We start from the raw sequence: 17,742 nt of genomic DNA, 5'->3' as shown, positions 1-17,742 counted from the left end.
CAGTGATAGTGAGTGAGTGAGTGACTGAGTGAGTTGGGTTTTATACCGCCTTTAGCAATATTCCAGCAGTATTAGAGCGGGTGGCACCAGAAATGGGCTTCACACATTTAACCCATGTAAGGAATCGAACCCGGGCCTTTGGCGTACCGAGCGAACACCTTAGCCACTAGGCTAAGACACACACACACACACACACACACACACACACCACCACCACCACCACCACCACCTCCCCGTACAATGACGACTCTTGTAATGAAAACCCCAAACCAACCTTATAACAAGTACCAGTACTTTCATTCAAACGAGGACTGGTCCCTTTAAACGCCAAAATGGTCCGTTTTACCCTCATTTCAATTATTTTTTATGTGTAGACTTTGTATATGGGGTAGCTTTAATGTTATCGTTATGGTCTTTGTTGGAAAGCAACCCACCTAGAATCTCTTGGATTACATTTCTGTCTGAATCGCGATATATAGCCAATTCCTGTTTCATGACGATTTATGAATGCCATAATATTCCACTCGTATCATCAACCAGGAGCCAATTTGTCGACAATATACGACGTATAGCAGTTGGGCGCTACTCCATTTCATTATAGACTGATGTATAGCTAATCTATATACAGCCGCCCGGTAAATGAATTTGCATGATGTAGTCTATTCCTAAAGGCCCCATTACTGAGATTACCTCTTCATGATAGCGTTCTAATCTTTCTGTTACATTAACGCAGTCAAGCATGGGACACATGGGATTGTATATATACGTAGGTAACATATCGATGGCCAATAGGTCTTTGTTAATTTCACCTGTTGATGCGACTCTGGCTATCAAGGGACACGGTCGTCTACTGGCAAGGGGACTAGGTTTCATGTACATTTCAATTAGCCTGTTTTACTATTCCCTTCACACTTGTAAGGCTGGTAGGCCTAGGAAGTAATGGACGTTCAGACAAAGTGTTTATTAAACTGTGTTGTGGGATGTGGTTCAAGTAATTACCTGTGCGTGTGCTGCTGTAGACTGTTCGTATATCGAATTATGTGTCGATGTCCATGCTTATCTCGAGGTAGACAGTTGTAGTGTATGCTGACACGTAAAAAAAAGTTGCATGGTGTGACGTCACAACTGTCAACATTGATGACATTATGCAGTCATTCTTAATGAGAGCTGACAGGCTGTTAAACCGCTTAGTGGCATGGTCAGACAAAGGGATAAAAACAATAAACAACTTTGTTATTAAGGTATCGATGAATCAGAACGTTTGTTGGTGTGTGAGGGACGAACATTGTGGTCAGCTTATTGTGGTCAGTGTAGTGAGTTTTGACACAGGTGGTCATGATTCTTTGTTGCACAGTCGGGCATTTGTTGGCCTGTGGTCTCAGTGGTCCTGATTAGTTAGTTTTAAGCCGCTATTTAGCAATATTCCAGCAATATCTCGGCGGGGCACACCAGAAGTGGTCTTCACACATTGTACTCGGGTGGGGAATCGAACCCGGGCCTTCGGCGTGACGAGCGAACACTTTAACCACTAGGCTACCCCACCGCCCCATGTCCTGATTAAGACCGTTGGTCTAGTCTCAGTTGTCCTGATTAACACCCTTGGTCTGGTCTTAGTGGTCCTGATTAACACCCTTGGTCTGGTCTTAGTTGTCCTGATTAACACCCTTGGTCTGGTCTTGGTGGTCCTGATTAACACCCTTGGTCTGGTTTTAGTGGTCCCGATTTATACCTTTGATCTATCAACAGTACCAAACGAGTGTTCATATGTTTCATCAAGTTGGTAAACATGTCAAAACTGTGCGACTTTCGTTGACTTTCCTCCCTGACCGCTGACTAACGGGTGTCCCTGAATACTGACGTAAGTGGCGTGAAACTAAAACATTCACGTTGCACGGTCACGCAGCTCTGGTCGAATATTTTAAACAACTGGATCTTAAGTGAATTAAAATAAATCACGTACATAAACATGATCTGACAAACATCTAGAATTACAACGGCTCTACTTCTTACGCCCAAACTCTTTGTTTACGATAGCGTATCATTCCCGCGGAAGCGATGTCCATGTAATCGTTACCAACATCAATTTGAAATGTATATATGGATGAAAATAGAACATATCCTGGATGATTTTATCCAACATCAGTCGTAAATAAAGCACTTAAGTTCGATGTGCAGTATTAAACTCGCATCTAAACGTCTTAAATTTAATATCCAAAGTCGTTACGTCAACCGACGCTTTGATTAAACACCAGCTCCACAATTCAAGAACGTAAGCACCCAGCACCCACCAGTCATCATGCTGGTACTGTATATGTCGATATTTAATATGAAAACCAATTTCATCACATTGGGAGATTTCATCCACACCAGGTTGAACCCTGCAAGTGTGTATAACCTCGCGCCACGACAATGAAACAGTTTCCAGTTCGACCACGAAGGCTACTGCAGTTTATATAGCAGCCCCGCATCTATCGACGTTATTTGAGTGACTAGACTTGTCCAACACGTTTACATCTGCATGCAGTTTAGACAGCAAATGCTTTTCCAAATCCCACAAGGGGCGTTATCAAGACATATACCCCGGCGGCTGGTCCCTGCAAGGGGCAATATGGTCTATATCCATGACAACTTGAAACATATATTGTCTTGTCGAACGCGCACCGCCATTATCTACAGGCAGACACACAGTCCCATAAAACAAGTTACAAGGTGTCACCCATGTGCGCTCCTCACAAGATCTAACCCCCGGATCATTGACTTGACTTAAATGAACTCCCTGACCCTCGATAGATCGATAATCTTGATTGATTTTCAACCTATCTTTGAACTTTAGCGACGGCTGGGCTATAGCTGAACTGTCGAGATATTTATACAAGTTAAGAAGGGGAGGAATTTGATTAAAATAGCTTCAATTTAGATCTTTTACATTGATTCCCTGGCATCTCTTACAATACCGTTTTTTTAAATGTTAACGTGTTAATTTCACATCTACGGCTGCCGGTTCAATACTGCTGATGAAACGTGTGAATGTCAATAATGATTGACAGATGTGAAACAGACATTGATTGTCTATGCGTTTAGATCACAATGCCAAAACAAGCGTGTATTAACTAATGTTATCCAACAACCCTCGTTCTCAAAACGAAATATATGTATTTGTTTAGGTAAGAGATAGTGTTATTCTTATTTCCGTCTTAATCGGGTTTTTTTTAAAAAGAGGTTTTAGTGGGATGATAACTTTGCCATTGATCAACATTATTTAATAAAGATGAAACAAAAATGATATTAGAGCTATACATTTTGAAGTCAAGTATCAAAGGCCCATATCTACAGCGGACGAGATCAAAGAGTCGTTATACAGAATTTTCCACGGTATGAATGAAATTTACATATGCCTTCGAGGACGAGCAGCTAGGACATTGAAATGGAGAGACCAAGGACTTTAATACGAGACTAATACAATGCCCTTGCATCTGATATATCATCAATGAGCAGTATGAATCAGTCGTTTAATAGTGCGTTTAACTGATATTTATGATGTGGCACAGCCTGCTCTAAGTACCATCTGTGCAACCGACAACGAGTTGGACCTTTAGAAACGAAACAAATGTCGTATGCTGAACGATATGTAGGAAATTGAGTAAGTGGAAATTATTAGATATAAATAAATAAATATTTGTTTTATGACCGTGGGGTTCTGTCTCTTATTTGCCACTCTAATACACCACAGCTGTTGTATATTTTAGCTTATTTGTGTTTTAGCCTTTTTGGACTTCACGGACAAAAAACGAGAAAGGTTTTGTAATATGTCACATTTTCTTTCCAGGAACCTAAGGTCTATAGATTAGCATAATTAGGTTGTTGAAGATGCGGATTGTATTAAACTCGAACTCGGTAATAGTAGCAGTGGTATGAATTGTGTGGCATGCGCCATTTTGTCCCACATGTGGGACAGCCCTGTCGTGTAAATTACTATCGAGCGAAATTTATGAGAGTTAGTATCACCATTTATATTCAACTTAACAATTTCGAGTGGCAAAATGACAACCACCGTGTCGGAATTTAAGAACTTGTCACACGAAGTGTGTGAAGATGGTGATTAGGCTTAGTTAGACAGCAACGAATGGATAATTCACTTGTACAAAGCCCTGTATTAATTCAGTTGGAAGCAAAAAGGGCTCTTTTACCCGCCACGTTGTCAATAGCATGTCAATTTCAAAATGAGTAGACTATCGCCCGCCCTTTGCTATTATCTAGCTCAGCTGTTAGTAATGTAAATTACATGTTTCTTTATGTCCGGCGTTTTTGACTTTCACACGGCGACTTGCCATGGATGATTCATAGATTTTATCTATATTTTGTTGAGCTCTTGAAATTGAATTTTAAGCGCTTTTTGAAACATTAACTGTTTTTGTATATTCCCGAGGCCGTTGGTGAGGACACAGTGAACTACACACACACGCTGGTGTTAATGTCTTAGTAAGCCAGTGATTGAAAGAAACACGCGAGAATTTCTTTGAAAAGTAACTGCTTGTCAAACAACTCTGTAATGATTGACATGGCTCCTGAGTTGACAGGTTCACGTTTCGCCTTATTTCGAGGATGATACAATCCTCTTCACTTGTAGCTGTTATAATGAGGTAAAATGTCAGCTGGATATCCCTTCAATGCTATCAATTCTATTAACTGCCAGTATGATTTGCAATCGAATCCAATGTTTTGCCAATGTAACCTAATATTTCTTTGAACATCTAACATTTGCGAGACAGAGTTTATAAACTGATGCTATCGATTTGATACCAGAGGGTAGATTAACAAATATTATGCCGTCTTCAAATGCACAAAGGGATCTAATTCAAACAGGTTCAAGGTCAAAATTGACTCCGCTTTGAGGGAAGAGCACAAAGCTGACATTTCAACAACAAACCCCGCATGAGATATTTAATTAATACTCAGCATATGTTGAAATTGAGCCATGTTGTGACACTGTATCTCCACGCGGTCCTTGGTGTGGATCGATGTCCCGCAGTGTCTCGAGCTAAATTTCTGTGTTTGACAATTATTAAATTCATATACCTAATGGAGGGTTTGAAGATAATATTATCAAATAAAAAACAATTTGCCGGGATATTTTCATCATCGATCTAATCTGAGTTTACTTTTGGAAATTCGATATCACTTACTGTCAAGCGCAAGGGTAACATGTCTTGGTATTTCATTTCTGTGAATGTACTGTTGAAACCAACATGCAATGTATTAATATATCCAAATTTGTACCTATTTTATGAATTAATAAGCGTCGTTTGTTGTATTGTTGCAAGGGCCATTTGAAAAAAATCAACATATATCATGTGACGCAACTCCGTTATCTTTAAAGATTTTGTTTTCAAACCAAGTGCAGCTTAATAATTAAAAATTTAAAAGCTCTGCCATTCGTGTGTCCGTCTATGTCTATTTCACTCAGCATCAGCAGTATTTGCACGTGAAACACGAGCAGCTTGTTATTAATTCATAAAGAACGACATCACAGCAAGTTCCGTCTTAGCCATGTTAAATATAAATGCACGCCTCTATCGACCAAGACACATTATGGAAAAGCAAACGTTTGGTTTAACATGCTCGTTATGGCTCCTCCTCTTCAACATTTAATGGCCATATTTAAAATCTTAAATCACTTTTATTGCTGGCCCACATGCATTAAACACATTGCGTTCATATGAATTATGTTTAAGCTTTTCTGAAATGCGTGTATTTCACTTCAAACCCATTTACGCAGCTTTTATTTTAGGCGATTTATGTATGGGGATGGTATTCTCGAACGATTTTTTGATTATGGACAAATGGTGTAAATATCAATGTGTGGTATCTTACTTAAACAAACAAAAGCAACTTAGTGGATAATTTTAGAGATGAGATGCATTTGTCAACAATAATATAGCCAATTTCCGGACACGGTCTCTTCACCTGTGTAATGGGATCGACGTAGCTACGCCTCTACCGTAACACTTCAGTCAATACGTCGACCGTAAATTAACTTGATGCTTCTTCGTAAGTGACCATTATGGAATTATCGCTCTATTCTACCTGTCGTTTCCGTCCCTAGAGGTCCGAGGGATAATGGCAATTGATCACCATCGTAATTACCTCTGCATCGACCAGTGTGTCTCACCTGTAATACTTACCTGTATCTCATGAACGCCGGCCACACACCTGGGACTTTGTCGGCGTGTTTGATGTGATAACAATATCCATTGTCCCATATTCCATTTGTCTGCGGTTCTTTCGTCAAGCTTTTTTTTTTTGTTCCACAAGCATAAACTCAGTTATATTGAATTTACACACGGCTTCTTCTAATGCTGCGGTTAAATAGTGTCCATTTTGTTCTGTTTGTAAAAATCTCAACACGATAATACGTCATTATTTTACAAAAGCAACCACTTATGTAGGCGCTTTGTTGCTTAATGAATATTTGACCATAATCGATAGCCAAGTAATTTACTATTTACATGTTGTGAAAGGCAAAATTTATGCAATGAACTTTGATTTAGGTTTTGTAAATAATATTTTCTTTGGTGATTGAAACCTGACTGAATGCTTAGGAAATCACTGTAGAACTCTCCCGGTGCCTAAGTTGATAAAATAATGGCCTAATTTGCCGTTTTGTTCAGCACAATCGTGTTTCTTGTACGGAACGCAAATAACATTCTTTGCTTGAGGACAGTAGCACACGAACAATTGCAAAATAACGTGTATTGACATTCTCGTGGGTACTTTCAGTGACTTGACAATGTAGAACAACATCGTTTCTGACACATGGTATTCTATGCAGTTTGACTTTGATATTCACTGACAACACCGATTACCGTCCGTCTTCAAAGAGACGAGGGATTTTCCCTTTAGGTTGGAAATTGGGAGACAAAAACACGCTCGGAATATGTTTTTTTTCGAGCAGATTGTCAAGAGTCTTTAATCGCACTCAGTTATGTCAGGAAGACTTTATATAGTCATTTCCAATGAGATCAGCCCCGTTTTACGAGAACTTCTGAACTCGTTCCTTTTCAAAATAACCCCCTCACTGCTTTTGATCAAAGGTCTGTTACTTTCACCGTTCAAGCTCTTTGCTTGTGTGAACGAGTTTTCAATCTATAAAATCGTTAGTCCCTTAAGCGTCGTTTTTTTGCCGACGATGAGGCAATTTAAAGTGACGCTGCAAACGCACTATTTATTGATGTACCAGGACTGCAGCCTTTGATAACGCGACAAAGACATTTTGCTATTGTTACTAAGATTGATAATTTTAAAAAAGAAAGCAAGTTTGTATTTTTGCTCAACAAAAAGGTACAACCTATTTTTTTCAAACGACCCAGTCATGTTTTCCTTCTTTGAACACGAGATGCTTTGTCTTGAATGCAATCATTTCGATGTGGTCCATTTCTGATATCTGAAAGCAAATATGTGAATAAATTATTCATTTCCACATATAACGCACTCAATATGACGGTATTCTACCTCTGTGGCGAATAACGATCTTGGTTGTCAGTTCAGAATCGTTTACTACCAACATAAAAACCGGTGAAGGCATTTCAGAGAATAAAAAAAACATTTTGAAATCATGACATTTGGTCTGGATCTACAAAAGGGATCTGACCTACATACCCCAAAGTCCTAATGTTTCTGATGTTATAGCATGTGTAACATGATGGAGATGTTTCGGTTGTAACAGTACATTCCTAAAGCCCATCAATGGTTTAGGTTGTTTTTTTCACCGATAGCTTTATACGTTTGTTTTTATGTTTAACAGAGCGTCTTTGTATCGAAATTAAGATCCCTGCCAAGCGTGAAAACAGGTCAAATACGTATATGTCAGACATACAGTTGTGTATTTGCCTCTGTAATCTGTAGCTTTTGAAATACTCTACGCTTGTCAAAGGCGACAGTGTTTCAAAGAGGACGAGAAAAAGCACTGTTAAAACGAACGAATGTTTATTTGGTGGTAATCAGTCTGGTGTGATTCTTGAGCGGAGAAGGAAGTGCCGCGCATTGGTGTTATCTTGGCTGTACATGAGCTACGTTATGCCTCGTTATTAGATATTAGCCGCTTCGTGGTAGCGGTAATAGATTATGTAAGGCACTAAACCGCCACTAGATCATATATTGCATCAATTCACGCCTCGGAAATGATATTAATTCACCTTATTGCCTTTCAGAAAGAGATTTATTTGGAAAGTAAATACAATCCTGGCCTGTTAAACACTCGACATTTTTCTGGAGCGCCCGGAGGTAAACAAGGCAATGCTTTGTATTTTCCCCCGCATTTAGCTTCGTATGGTCTCGCTAAGCTAAGTCAGTCCCGAAGCTGATCGTGTACATACGGCGACTGAAGCAGTGTGTCTGTTGACTCCCCGTTCCTGGTACACACGCCGTTCTGGTGGGAAAGCCCCCTCCGACTCGTTCTCGTTACGCGGAACCACACATACAAATACGTTAAGTCAACTCTGGGCAGGGATTTCAGTCATTATAACCATAGTCGTACAAGCTATTATGTGGTGGAAGCGGATATACACATTGCCCTCTCGTCCGAATTGTGTTTGGAGTTGTACGTCTTTACCATTCTTCGTTTCGACCGATTCTTCAAAGGGTTATGCACCATCACGTAGAGTGTATGTTCTTTCGATAAAGGTGTAAACTGTTTCACAAACATTGGCGATTTTGTCATGGTGACTGAAGGTTGGCTTTGTAATCTTGAAAAACCCCGGTGATAGCAATCAGAAAATCGCAGGAGACCCTCTACACGATGACGACGTTGCGTGAAGAATCAATATTGAGACTCCAACGGTATCTAATTGGTCAATGAAGCATCTTGGACATTTAGCTCTGGTCACTCGGTCAGTCCCCTTTTGATTGCAGCGCTAATCCGGCGTTGAATAAGTTGACTTTGTTAAGTAGTTGTTAAGATAACATTTTCGATAATTTCGAGTTGACTTTGGGGATTATTGTGTGGTGTTCGTGGGACATATGCTGGCAGTTGGCACGTTCTCTCGGTGATGTAGATAAAGACTTAGAACCTCTGTCAGACGAAGGATAACGAGTATGGCCACCTGGCCCGACTGTGTCATTCAGCAAGTGACTCCGGATCGGTATGGATGACTTTATGAAGTGCTGTGTGTCAGACGACTCATTCTATGTACTGTGGACCGTGTGTCGACCGGGTAGTTAACTGTAAGTTACTATATTTTTTTTATTCCTGTCAATTAACAAATGTTGACATTATATTCTGTGGTTTTGTTGAAATATAGCCAATCTACTAAATGACGTGTTATTGTACATTTGTCGGTTGACAAATAAGCTGTATATTTTTACCTTTGAAAGTCAGCTACACATATTTACCATTTTTGGTTCTACATTCGAAGCAGATCGTTTGCGTAACCCTGGTAACACATTGGTTTCCACTCATTCTGACAAGCCCGTAGAACATATGTGTAAGGTCGATATATTTTCGGGAAGAAATGTCAATAATATTCTATACAATATTCATGTAATATATTGTACGAAGACTAAGCAATCGGTAGAGATTATTAAATTCTGCGTAAAATGATGATTAATCGCAGGTATCATCTGATTGAAAAAATACACTTGACCAATAAGGCCCCCGCGTCTGGCGACGGAGACAGTAATATATCTGCAGACTATGTTCAATATTAACCAACACAGTTTCCTGACAGTTTCAAAGAGCAACGCTGAGGGAATGTATACGGTTGCAGCGACTGCCTAAAACCTAGCCTGGAAACTGTTCCGTAATATTTCCTCACATATAGTCAGCTTTCCACCCATAAATCGCCTTAAGAATAGATATTACTACAATATGTTTTTCCCAGGCAACCAGTCTGGGTTTTCGTCCTGTCTATTACGGCAGTTTCACTGGTGTTCGGTCTCCTTATTGATTTCTTCTAGCTGCATGCATTCTCAGCGACTGAGGGAATTTATTGAGGAGTAATTTTCGGAAAGGTATACCGGTCAGAACAGAATATTTCTTTGAATGGAGAAGGAAAACATAAATATTGCCATGGATATTATAATTATTCATAGAAAGAAGCAGGGGTTATACAATTTCGCGGCTTTGATAAAACTATTACTGCTCAAAACCCATGAAACCATTTTTCTGATAAACGTAAACCGTTTTTATTATCATATCCATACTAATACATAAATATGTTTTGGAAATCTGCCATGTCTTAACCTCGACGGTAGGTAAAGAAATATATAAAGTCCCAAAGGATTCGAGATCTTAAGATCTTTTAATTCATCCGTTTTTCAGCTAACACTCCGATTTATCCGCTGACGGAGCTATTTCTTTGTGCTTTGATCAGCTCTTGATTACATGAATTCTGAAAATATTTTTTTAACTAGAATTTCATTTTCTGCCATAGGCATTCATTATGCATGCTTTAAAAACATCCTTGGTGGTGTATAGCAGCGCTGGTATCTGCATGTTGTTTTCTCAGACCTTGCCGTTTTTGGCTGGAGGGACCTCTTTGAAAATCCTCTAATGAGACTTGAAGCCACTGCTTTGCTTGGATGATATTTCTCAGGTTTGAAGAAACTAACTTGAAAGACACTGTTTTGAAACACTTCAGACTTTTCAGCTTTCCAACAAGGCGTTCGTTGTTGTTACTTCAGCTTGAAATGTGTTTTGATAGGCCAATTATAAAAAAGCGACGAATAAACGAATGAAAAAACGTAAACAGGAAAAGACCGTGACTCGATGCGACGTCGACTGGTTCAGTTATTCTGATGTTAAAATGTGTTCATCAAAGACTGTGTAGAATATCCTTAGTTTCAAGCGCCCAGTTACCACATGCATAGTCATTTCATTACACGACTCTAAGCCGTAAAGAAGCATGATCGTAACAGGTCTATCTCGTTCGGTGAATTTAATCAGGTTTTATTAAGACATGGAACGATTTGCATGAAGCATTTTGCTTCGAAACACAATACCATCTTGTCAGTGCAAGGAGGCGTGATGTCGTCTCAGTTGCTCTTGAGATGATCTTTTGTCTCTAACAATAGGATTTCGACACCGCTAAATGTTTCTATTGATTTAACAACGAAACCCCATCTCCCTGCAAACACTGTCTTACTGCGGTGCCAACGTACAATGTCCTTATGCCACAGTGTATTGTTTCATTATAGAATAACCATCTCAGCTCGTTAAACGATCAATCTCGCCTACAGGGGAACCCAAATTAGTTGTCTCGTGTTCGTGGAGCTGTTTGCGCCAACTGTGCGGGTAGAGCTGTACTAAAGGCCGTTAGACGAAGACGAACGACGTGCATGGTACGCTGAAAGAGGGTTGTAACTTAACACTCTTTGACAAAATTTCATGGACACGTAATAATCCATTTTTGGACAGTACAGTGATCAAACATGGAGTAACAGATAGCGAACAAAGGCTTTTTGAAAAAATATCGGTCTTTATTCAGACATGTTAAAGATATTTGGAGCAATCGTGTTTGAACGTGAAGTTTTTTAATCACGCAAGGGAGTATGTGAGGGGAGGGCAGATATTCCCGGGGAAGCGACTGAGCAGTTTGTTGCCGAATTATTCATACCTTACCATGACAAATAACATTATTCCAGCCCCCTTGGAGATAAATATCCGTTAGAATATGCATACCCTGCACCTGAAAGACCAAGAGGAGCGGGATGTATGTACACCCAGATTCAGAAATTGAATTTAATGATTTTAATGTTTTTTAAAAGAGATCGAGGTTCATTATTCTGGTTCCCTGTATTTGTTCTTTCTGAACTTTGACCTTGTGATTTGAATTAAACAGGCAAAGCATCGCGGAGTTTCTGAAGGCACGTTTCCTTGAATACGATTCATTGCTTGAGAAGTGGCGTTTCCAATTATCTATAATTCTTTTTCTTTCAGGATTCTGTGAGACGTGTCCTGTGATGAAATCTTCGAGGAGCGGACAAAGGAGGTGACGCAGAAGCGATCAGTTTCAGCAATGGCAGCCATCTTTCTTGCAACCATGATGGCGGCCATCTCCGTCCAATTGTCGTCTGCTGATCAACTGACAATTCATTTCCGTTTGAAGGAAAACGTGCCTGTAGCAACCTACGTAGGGAGTGTTGCGGAGGACAGTGGTATCATCCAAGCAGTTTCACAAAGCGAGTTTCATACACTTAGATACAATTTTCTTAACCCAAACGATCTAAAGACAACGTCCTACTTTAGTATAAATGCGGAGACGGGGGCGATTTACACAGCTGCGATGATTGACAGAGATTCTCGCGTTGTGTGTTCCTTTTCATATGACTGTACAATCGTGTTTGACGCCACTGTGAGGTCAACCAGAACGTCATACTTTGAGATTGTCACTGTCAAGGTCACGGTGGAAGATGTTAACGACAACGCACCGAAATTCCACAATCCCGTGGTTACGTTGTCTGTCTCCGAGGCTGTGACCCCCGGTACCACTTTCAGGATCGACGGAGCCTCGGACCCAGACAGAGGCGCCAATAACTCTGTCAGTAGTTACGAGATGGTGGCCGACAGTAACACATTCGGTCTCAAGGTCGATCACTCTCTGGATGGGAGTTTGAGCGTGAAGCTGATTGTAAGAGAATCACTAGATCGTGAGAGAAGAAGCCGTTACAGACTCACAGTCATTGCTAAAGACGGCGGCCGGCCACCTCTTTCAGGAAACCTGACTCTGTATGTCAATGTGACCGACGTAAATGACAATATCCCGGTGTTCTCTGAAAATGTTTACGACTTTACTGTAACAGAAAACAGCCCCGTTCGATCAATATTCGGCCGAGTTCTGGCCAGGGATAAAGACACTGGTCTCAATGGTAACGTGTCATACCGATTTAGTCCACACAAGTCCAGCAAAATTCCACAGCTGTTCGCTCTAAATAGTAAAACAGGAGACATTAGCGTGAGAAACCCTCTACAGTATGAATCTGGTAATAGTTTTGAAACTGTGATTGAAGCTATGGATAACGGGGATACAGTGCAAGTGTCCCAAGCGATTTTGATCATTCGTATTAAAGATGTTGGTAACAACCCGCCAAAGATTACAATGAATTCAGTGTCTCCTGGTGTGCATGGCACCGTCTTGTTGTCAGAGGGGATGTCTGTCGGCACCGTCGTGGCCCACATCAAGGTGGTGGACAACGACCAGGGGAGGAATGGAGCTGTGGACTGCCGCAGCCTCAACCAGCTCTTCGTGGTGCAGGTGATGCCCGGAAGGGGGTATAATGTTCAGCTTAAGAAGAAGCTCGACAGGGAGAAGAAAGTAAAACACAATCTGACTGTGGTATGTGAAGATAATGGAAGACCTAGAATGGCTACATCTGCTAGTATGAGTCTTGAAGTCACTGACGTTAATGATAACCCTCCCGTCTTCACCAACAACACGTATTATGCCAACATCACCGAGAACAACCGCGTTGGTGCTGTCGTCACTCGTATAATGGCGACCGATCGTGACACGGGTCAGAATGCTTTGATGCTGTACTTCATGAGCCTTGAAAGTGATTCAATGTTTAGAATCGACCATCAAACCGGTGATATCACTGCAGACGCTGTCTTCGACAGAGAGACTCTTTCGCAGATGACCTTTACCGTCAAGGCTGTCGACGAAGGGGAAACGTCAATGTCAGGCACGGCCACGGTCATTGTTACGGTGCTGGATCAGAACGACAACCAACCTTACCTTGACCCATCGAATTTGGTTTTCAATGTGTCCGAAGACCGACCAACAGGAACCAAGGTTGGTCAACTGACCTCCAAGGATAGAGACACTGGGATTAATGCTCGCACTGAATATCTGATGCTAGTCAGAGGAGATTTACCTCCCTTTGTTGTGTTTTCTGACGGAGTGATACGAACCCACAGACGGCTTAATAGGACACTTAAAGATCGGTACGAATTCGACGTTTTAGTGAAGGACGGTGGCAAACCGTCTTTAAACAGCACCGGTCGTGTGTATATCAATGTTGTTGACTCTAACGATCATAGCCCCATTATACTCTTCCCCAACGAGAGAAACAACACAGTGCTCATTGCTTCTGACACACATCCAGGAACAGTCATTTCTGAAGTTACTGCTGTGGATTATGATCAAGGGATCAATGGACAAATGTCGTATTTCATATCTGTTGGAAATAAGGACAACCCATTTCATATTAACACCCGTTCGGGAAAGATTGTCTTGGCGAGACAGCTTCGTCCGACTGATCAAGAGTTTTACAGGATCACAATATCAGTGCAGGATCACGGCATGCCACAGCAGGAATCTCAGACCAAGATGATCATTAAGATTGTGTATTACAACACCACACTGGCCGCATCAGTTGGCGACAATGACTTAAAATATATAATCATAGCCGGTGCAGTTGGAGGGGTGACTGTTATTCTGTCTATCATAATTGTTATCATAATCTTACACATCAAACGTGCCGATTCCAGGCGTCGAAATGGGAGCTCCATTGCTATTCAGGAACAGGGGGACGGGAGGCCCTTTGATAAACAGCTCTGGCACAGCGTGCCGGGAGAGGAAGAAAGTTCCGGTAGTGCTGATGACACGGAGAAGAACATTGATAAAATATTGAAGGGGAAGATGGGCAACAAAACAAGTTTCTCCTTCGACAGTGGGGCTGAACTTGATGACCCTTATTTGAAGAAACTGACGTCAGACCAATATGGCGGCCAGCAGTTTTATACCTTCAGGAAGGTGAGTCTCGAGAATGGCGTCATCATTAATATGATTTTTGACATGACGGGCCCTTTTACCACACCAAACTTATTCAGGGACATTTTTCAAAGAGAATCTGACTCTGAGAATAGCATAACGTCGCCGTGTAGCGAGACAAGACATAATATTCTTAGAACATGAACACTTCATGTTCACTAGTGGCTACGTCAGTTATCGCCCTTGGATAAAGTACGGAGCTGTTGTTAGAGGTAAGCGTGAGTGACGTGTATAATTGTATACATAGCATCATATTAGTTCTTGTTACCCCTAGCCTCCACCACTAACAAACTAACAGCACGTCGTGGTAATTCGTAGGATTAGCAAGGTATTAACAACATATTGCCTTCTTCATATGTTCATACCGTATGCATGACCATGTGTTATACAGAAATGCACGCCTTTTGAGTGATTGACCGTCATTGCACATCCCAAAGATAAACATCTTTAATTTCAAAGTCTCACTGTAAGAACCAGCCGATAGCTTTTCAATATTTGGCTTGAAAACATGCTCTTAAATCTCCCGAAAATGTCAAGACGGACATTGAACCCTCTTCTTGTGCAACTTTATTAAACATTTTAAAAACAGGCAGAACCATAAAGGCAGGGTGATTAGACAAGATATAAAAAATATCCTAGTTTGAAATTCGAGTAAAGAAATAACGTGAAATCGAATTAGAGATTTTAGGGTTTCGCAACAGAACTCTCTTATCGTGGAGCTTTTCGCGGAGCTTTGTCCCGAGACAGACCCTCAACGCAGTGGTTCTGTCGTACTTAATAAAACGCATCTTCAAAAGGATTTCCCTGAAATAATAGCCGGTCATGGCGGTGAAATTCGAAAGCCTATAAATCCTTGGTCTGAACCGCGTTGTCATACCCAAGGGAACTGCCATGAGAGAGCTTTGGGGTCTGCAGAAAGGGTTCCCAATCATTTCTGGAGAATTGGTGGTATTCACTGGCAGATGAAGCAGTTCTTTACAATAAAATGTTTGTGTTATTCTAAGAACTAATCAAAGCATGTATTTGATGACAGAACACCATATAGATGTAAGGTAAAACTAAGTAATGAGTTGTGTATGGCAACATGTACTTGCGGAGGATGGTATTTCCTGTAACCTTTCCACGCCAATTTCAGATTTGACATTTTAAAAATACTATGAAATGCATTACAAGTTAGGCAATATGTAGCAGAAAAGTTTCAACTTTGGGTTTGTGAAGAAAATAGTTATTTAGGATATACCAGGAAGATACATCACTTTAGACATGTGCAATGCATTGTACCTCGCAAGAATGTAGTTTAAATGTCGCATTTGAATAATCATTTCGCTTTGTTGGGTGGCATCGCGTAGACTGTGTGAGAAAAACCTCTGTAAGAACTCATGTAAGAGACCCATTCCCAACGTTATCATGACAGAGATACAGTGACAGTAGTAAAACCCACAATAATCTCTTGGTTTTAACACATGCATCAGTAAGAAATAGGTTGCGAAAGATATTTCCTCATTCGATCATAAGTTTGGTACAAAAAATGAAATTTGGAAACGAGTTTTATTCAGATTGAGTTTAGACAAGATCTGTTTGCTTGCAGTGATACGGCATTTGGTCAACAAACATTGACCGCTCGATCAACGTCATCTGTCGCTCTGTGGAGTGACCACCTCGGGCACTCTCTTGTTAAATGGACATTTGGAAGCCGTAAGGTGTTTGTCCAATACTAACACTCCTAGCCACTGTCAATTTGAGAGATCTGATTTCTTCCTTGAAGAATGTTATGGGTTTGAGTTGCTTGCTCGAAGCCATTTCCAGGAAATTAAAACAGAAATCACATACGTTTGTTTATACTCTGATGGCACAAATATTAATCTTTGACCGCCATCGCGCCTATGGGACTTCCGGTTGCTCCGCAGAGAAGCTATCGCAGCATTCGGCATCTTGACCTCACCTTGGTGACATGTGCAAAAGCTAAATTTTACTTGCTATTTCCTGTAACGAGACGTCGATCGGTACCTCACTGTCAGGTTCAAAAACCATTATTATCTCTGGTGGGTCTCACCGTTAAACATATGCTAGAGGCGACCTCTCGCAGATCGAACTAAAAGGCTCTTGCACCACGAAGAGGATCAAAGTATCGTCCTGTCCCCTATCACTCATTAGTAGCTCGCTACCGCGGGACTATTGTATTGTAACGAATTCCAAAGGAACTAATTAAGTTGAATACTGCGAAAAGCTGAAACTGTTGTTGCGCGCCATTGTCAATAGGCCAACGGCAACGTCCGATTACAACTCCTGCAATGGCGGTCCTTGTTGCTCAATAGCACTGGTGCAATAAAAATAGAATTTTACGGTTCGCCAGTGGTGGATTGTTAAAAGTATAGACCGTGTATTTGGCTTCCATATTCAATTCGCTGATTGATCCAATTGGTATATATGCTAGAGTGAACGCTTTACGAGGAATACATTTTATTGCATGGCCATGTGATCAATTTTCAGCAATCAGGAAAATACTTTTAAAGGTGTTTCTGCGCGAATTCCTGTTTTTTTCAATGGCCCCGGCTAATGCTAATGCGCGCAAAGATCTGCAACGGATACGTATTTTTTTCTTTGATCTGCCATAGCACTCAGAATACTTATATCGAGTTGTTTTTGTATAACAAAGGGCTTTATTGCTATGACGAAACTATCGGACTACGAGTTGTTGGAATGTTTCCATTACAATTTCAAGTTTTTATTTATTCATGACGAGAATATGCGATAAACCAATGTAGATTGGGGTTTTACCGGTAGAAACTACACTTCAGTGAGACGATATGTTGTATAGCCAAATAAAGTACACCGTTAAAATGGTATTCATGCACAGATGTAGCTGTTTAAAGATAAAATGATCAATAGAGAGCTTTTACGTGTATATTGAAACTTGCATTATGTATTGTTTTGAATTACCCTTAAGTGGGATGTAAAAGAATATGACAGGCGTTTC

At 40.7% G+C, this 17,742-nt stretch overlaps 1 protein-coding gene across 7 annotated transcripts in view; it reads left to right on the top strand.

Annotated features, from left to right (window-relative positions):
- LOC124139842 (protocadherin-9-like) overlaps nt 1–17,742 on the top strand; it is a 133,982-nt gene that overhangs the window by 104,291 nt on the left and 11,949 nt on the right. For 6 of the 7 annotated variants that reach the window (XM_046507219.2, XM_046507216.2, XM_046507217.2 and 3 more), the window contains one exon: nt 11,933–14,747. In XM_046507219.2, the coding sequence (XP_046363175.1) occupies nt 12,012–14,747 (2,736 nt within the window). In that variant the 5' untranslated portion in view covers nt 11,933–12,011. Of the gene's footprint in view, nt 1–8,395; nt 9,220–11,932; nt 14,748–17,742 lie in introns of those variants that run through there. The other variant, XM_046507222.2, reaches the window with a different exon arrangement.

This window comes from Haliotis rufescens, unplaced genomic scaffold (genome assembly GCF_023055435.1).
Source record: "Haliotis rufescens isolate VD_foot unplaced genomic scaffold, xgHalRufe1.0.p SCAF_7, whole genome shotgun sequence".
Lineage (NCBI taxonomy): Eukaryota > Metazoa > Mollusca > Gastropoda > Lepetellida > Haliotidae > Haliotis > Haliotis rufescens.
This window is presented reverse-complemented; position numbering and strand designations above follow the sequence as displayed.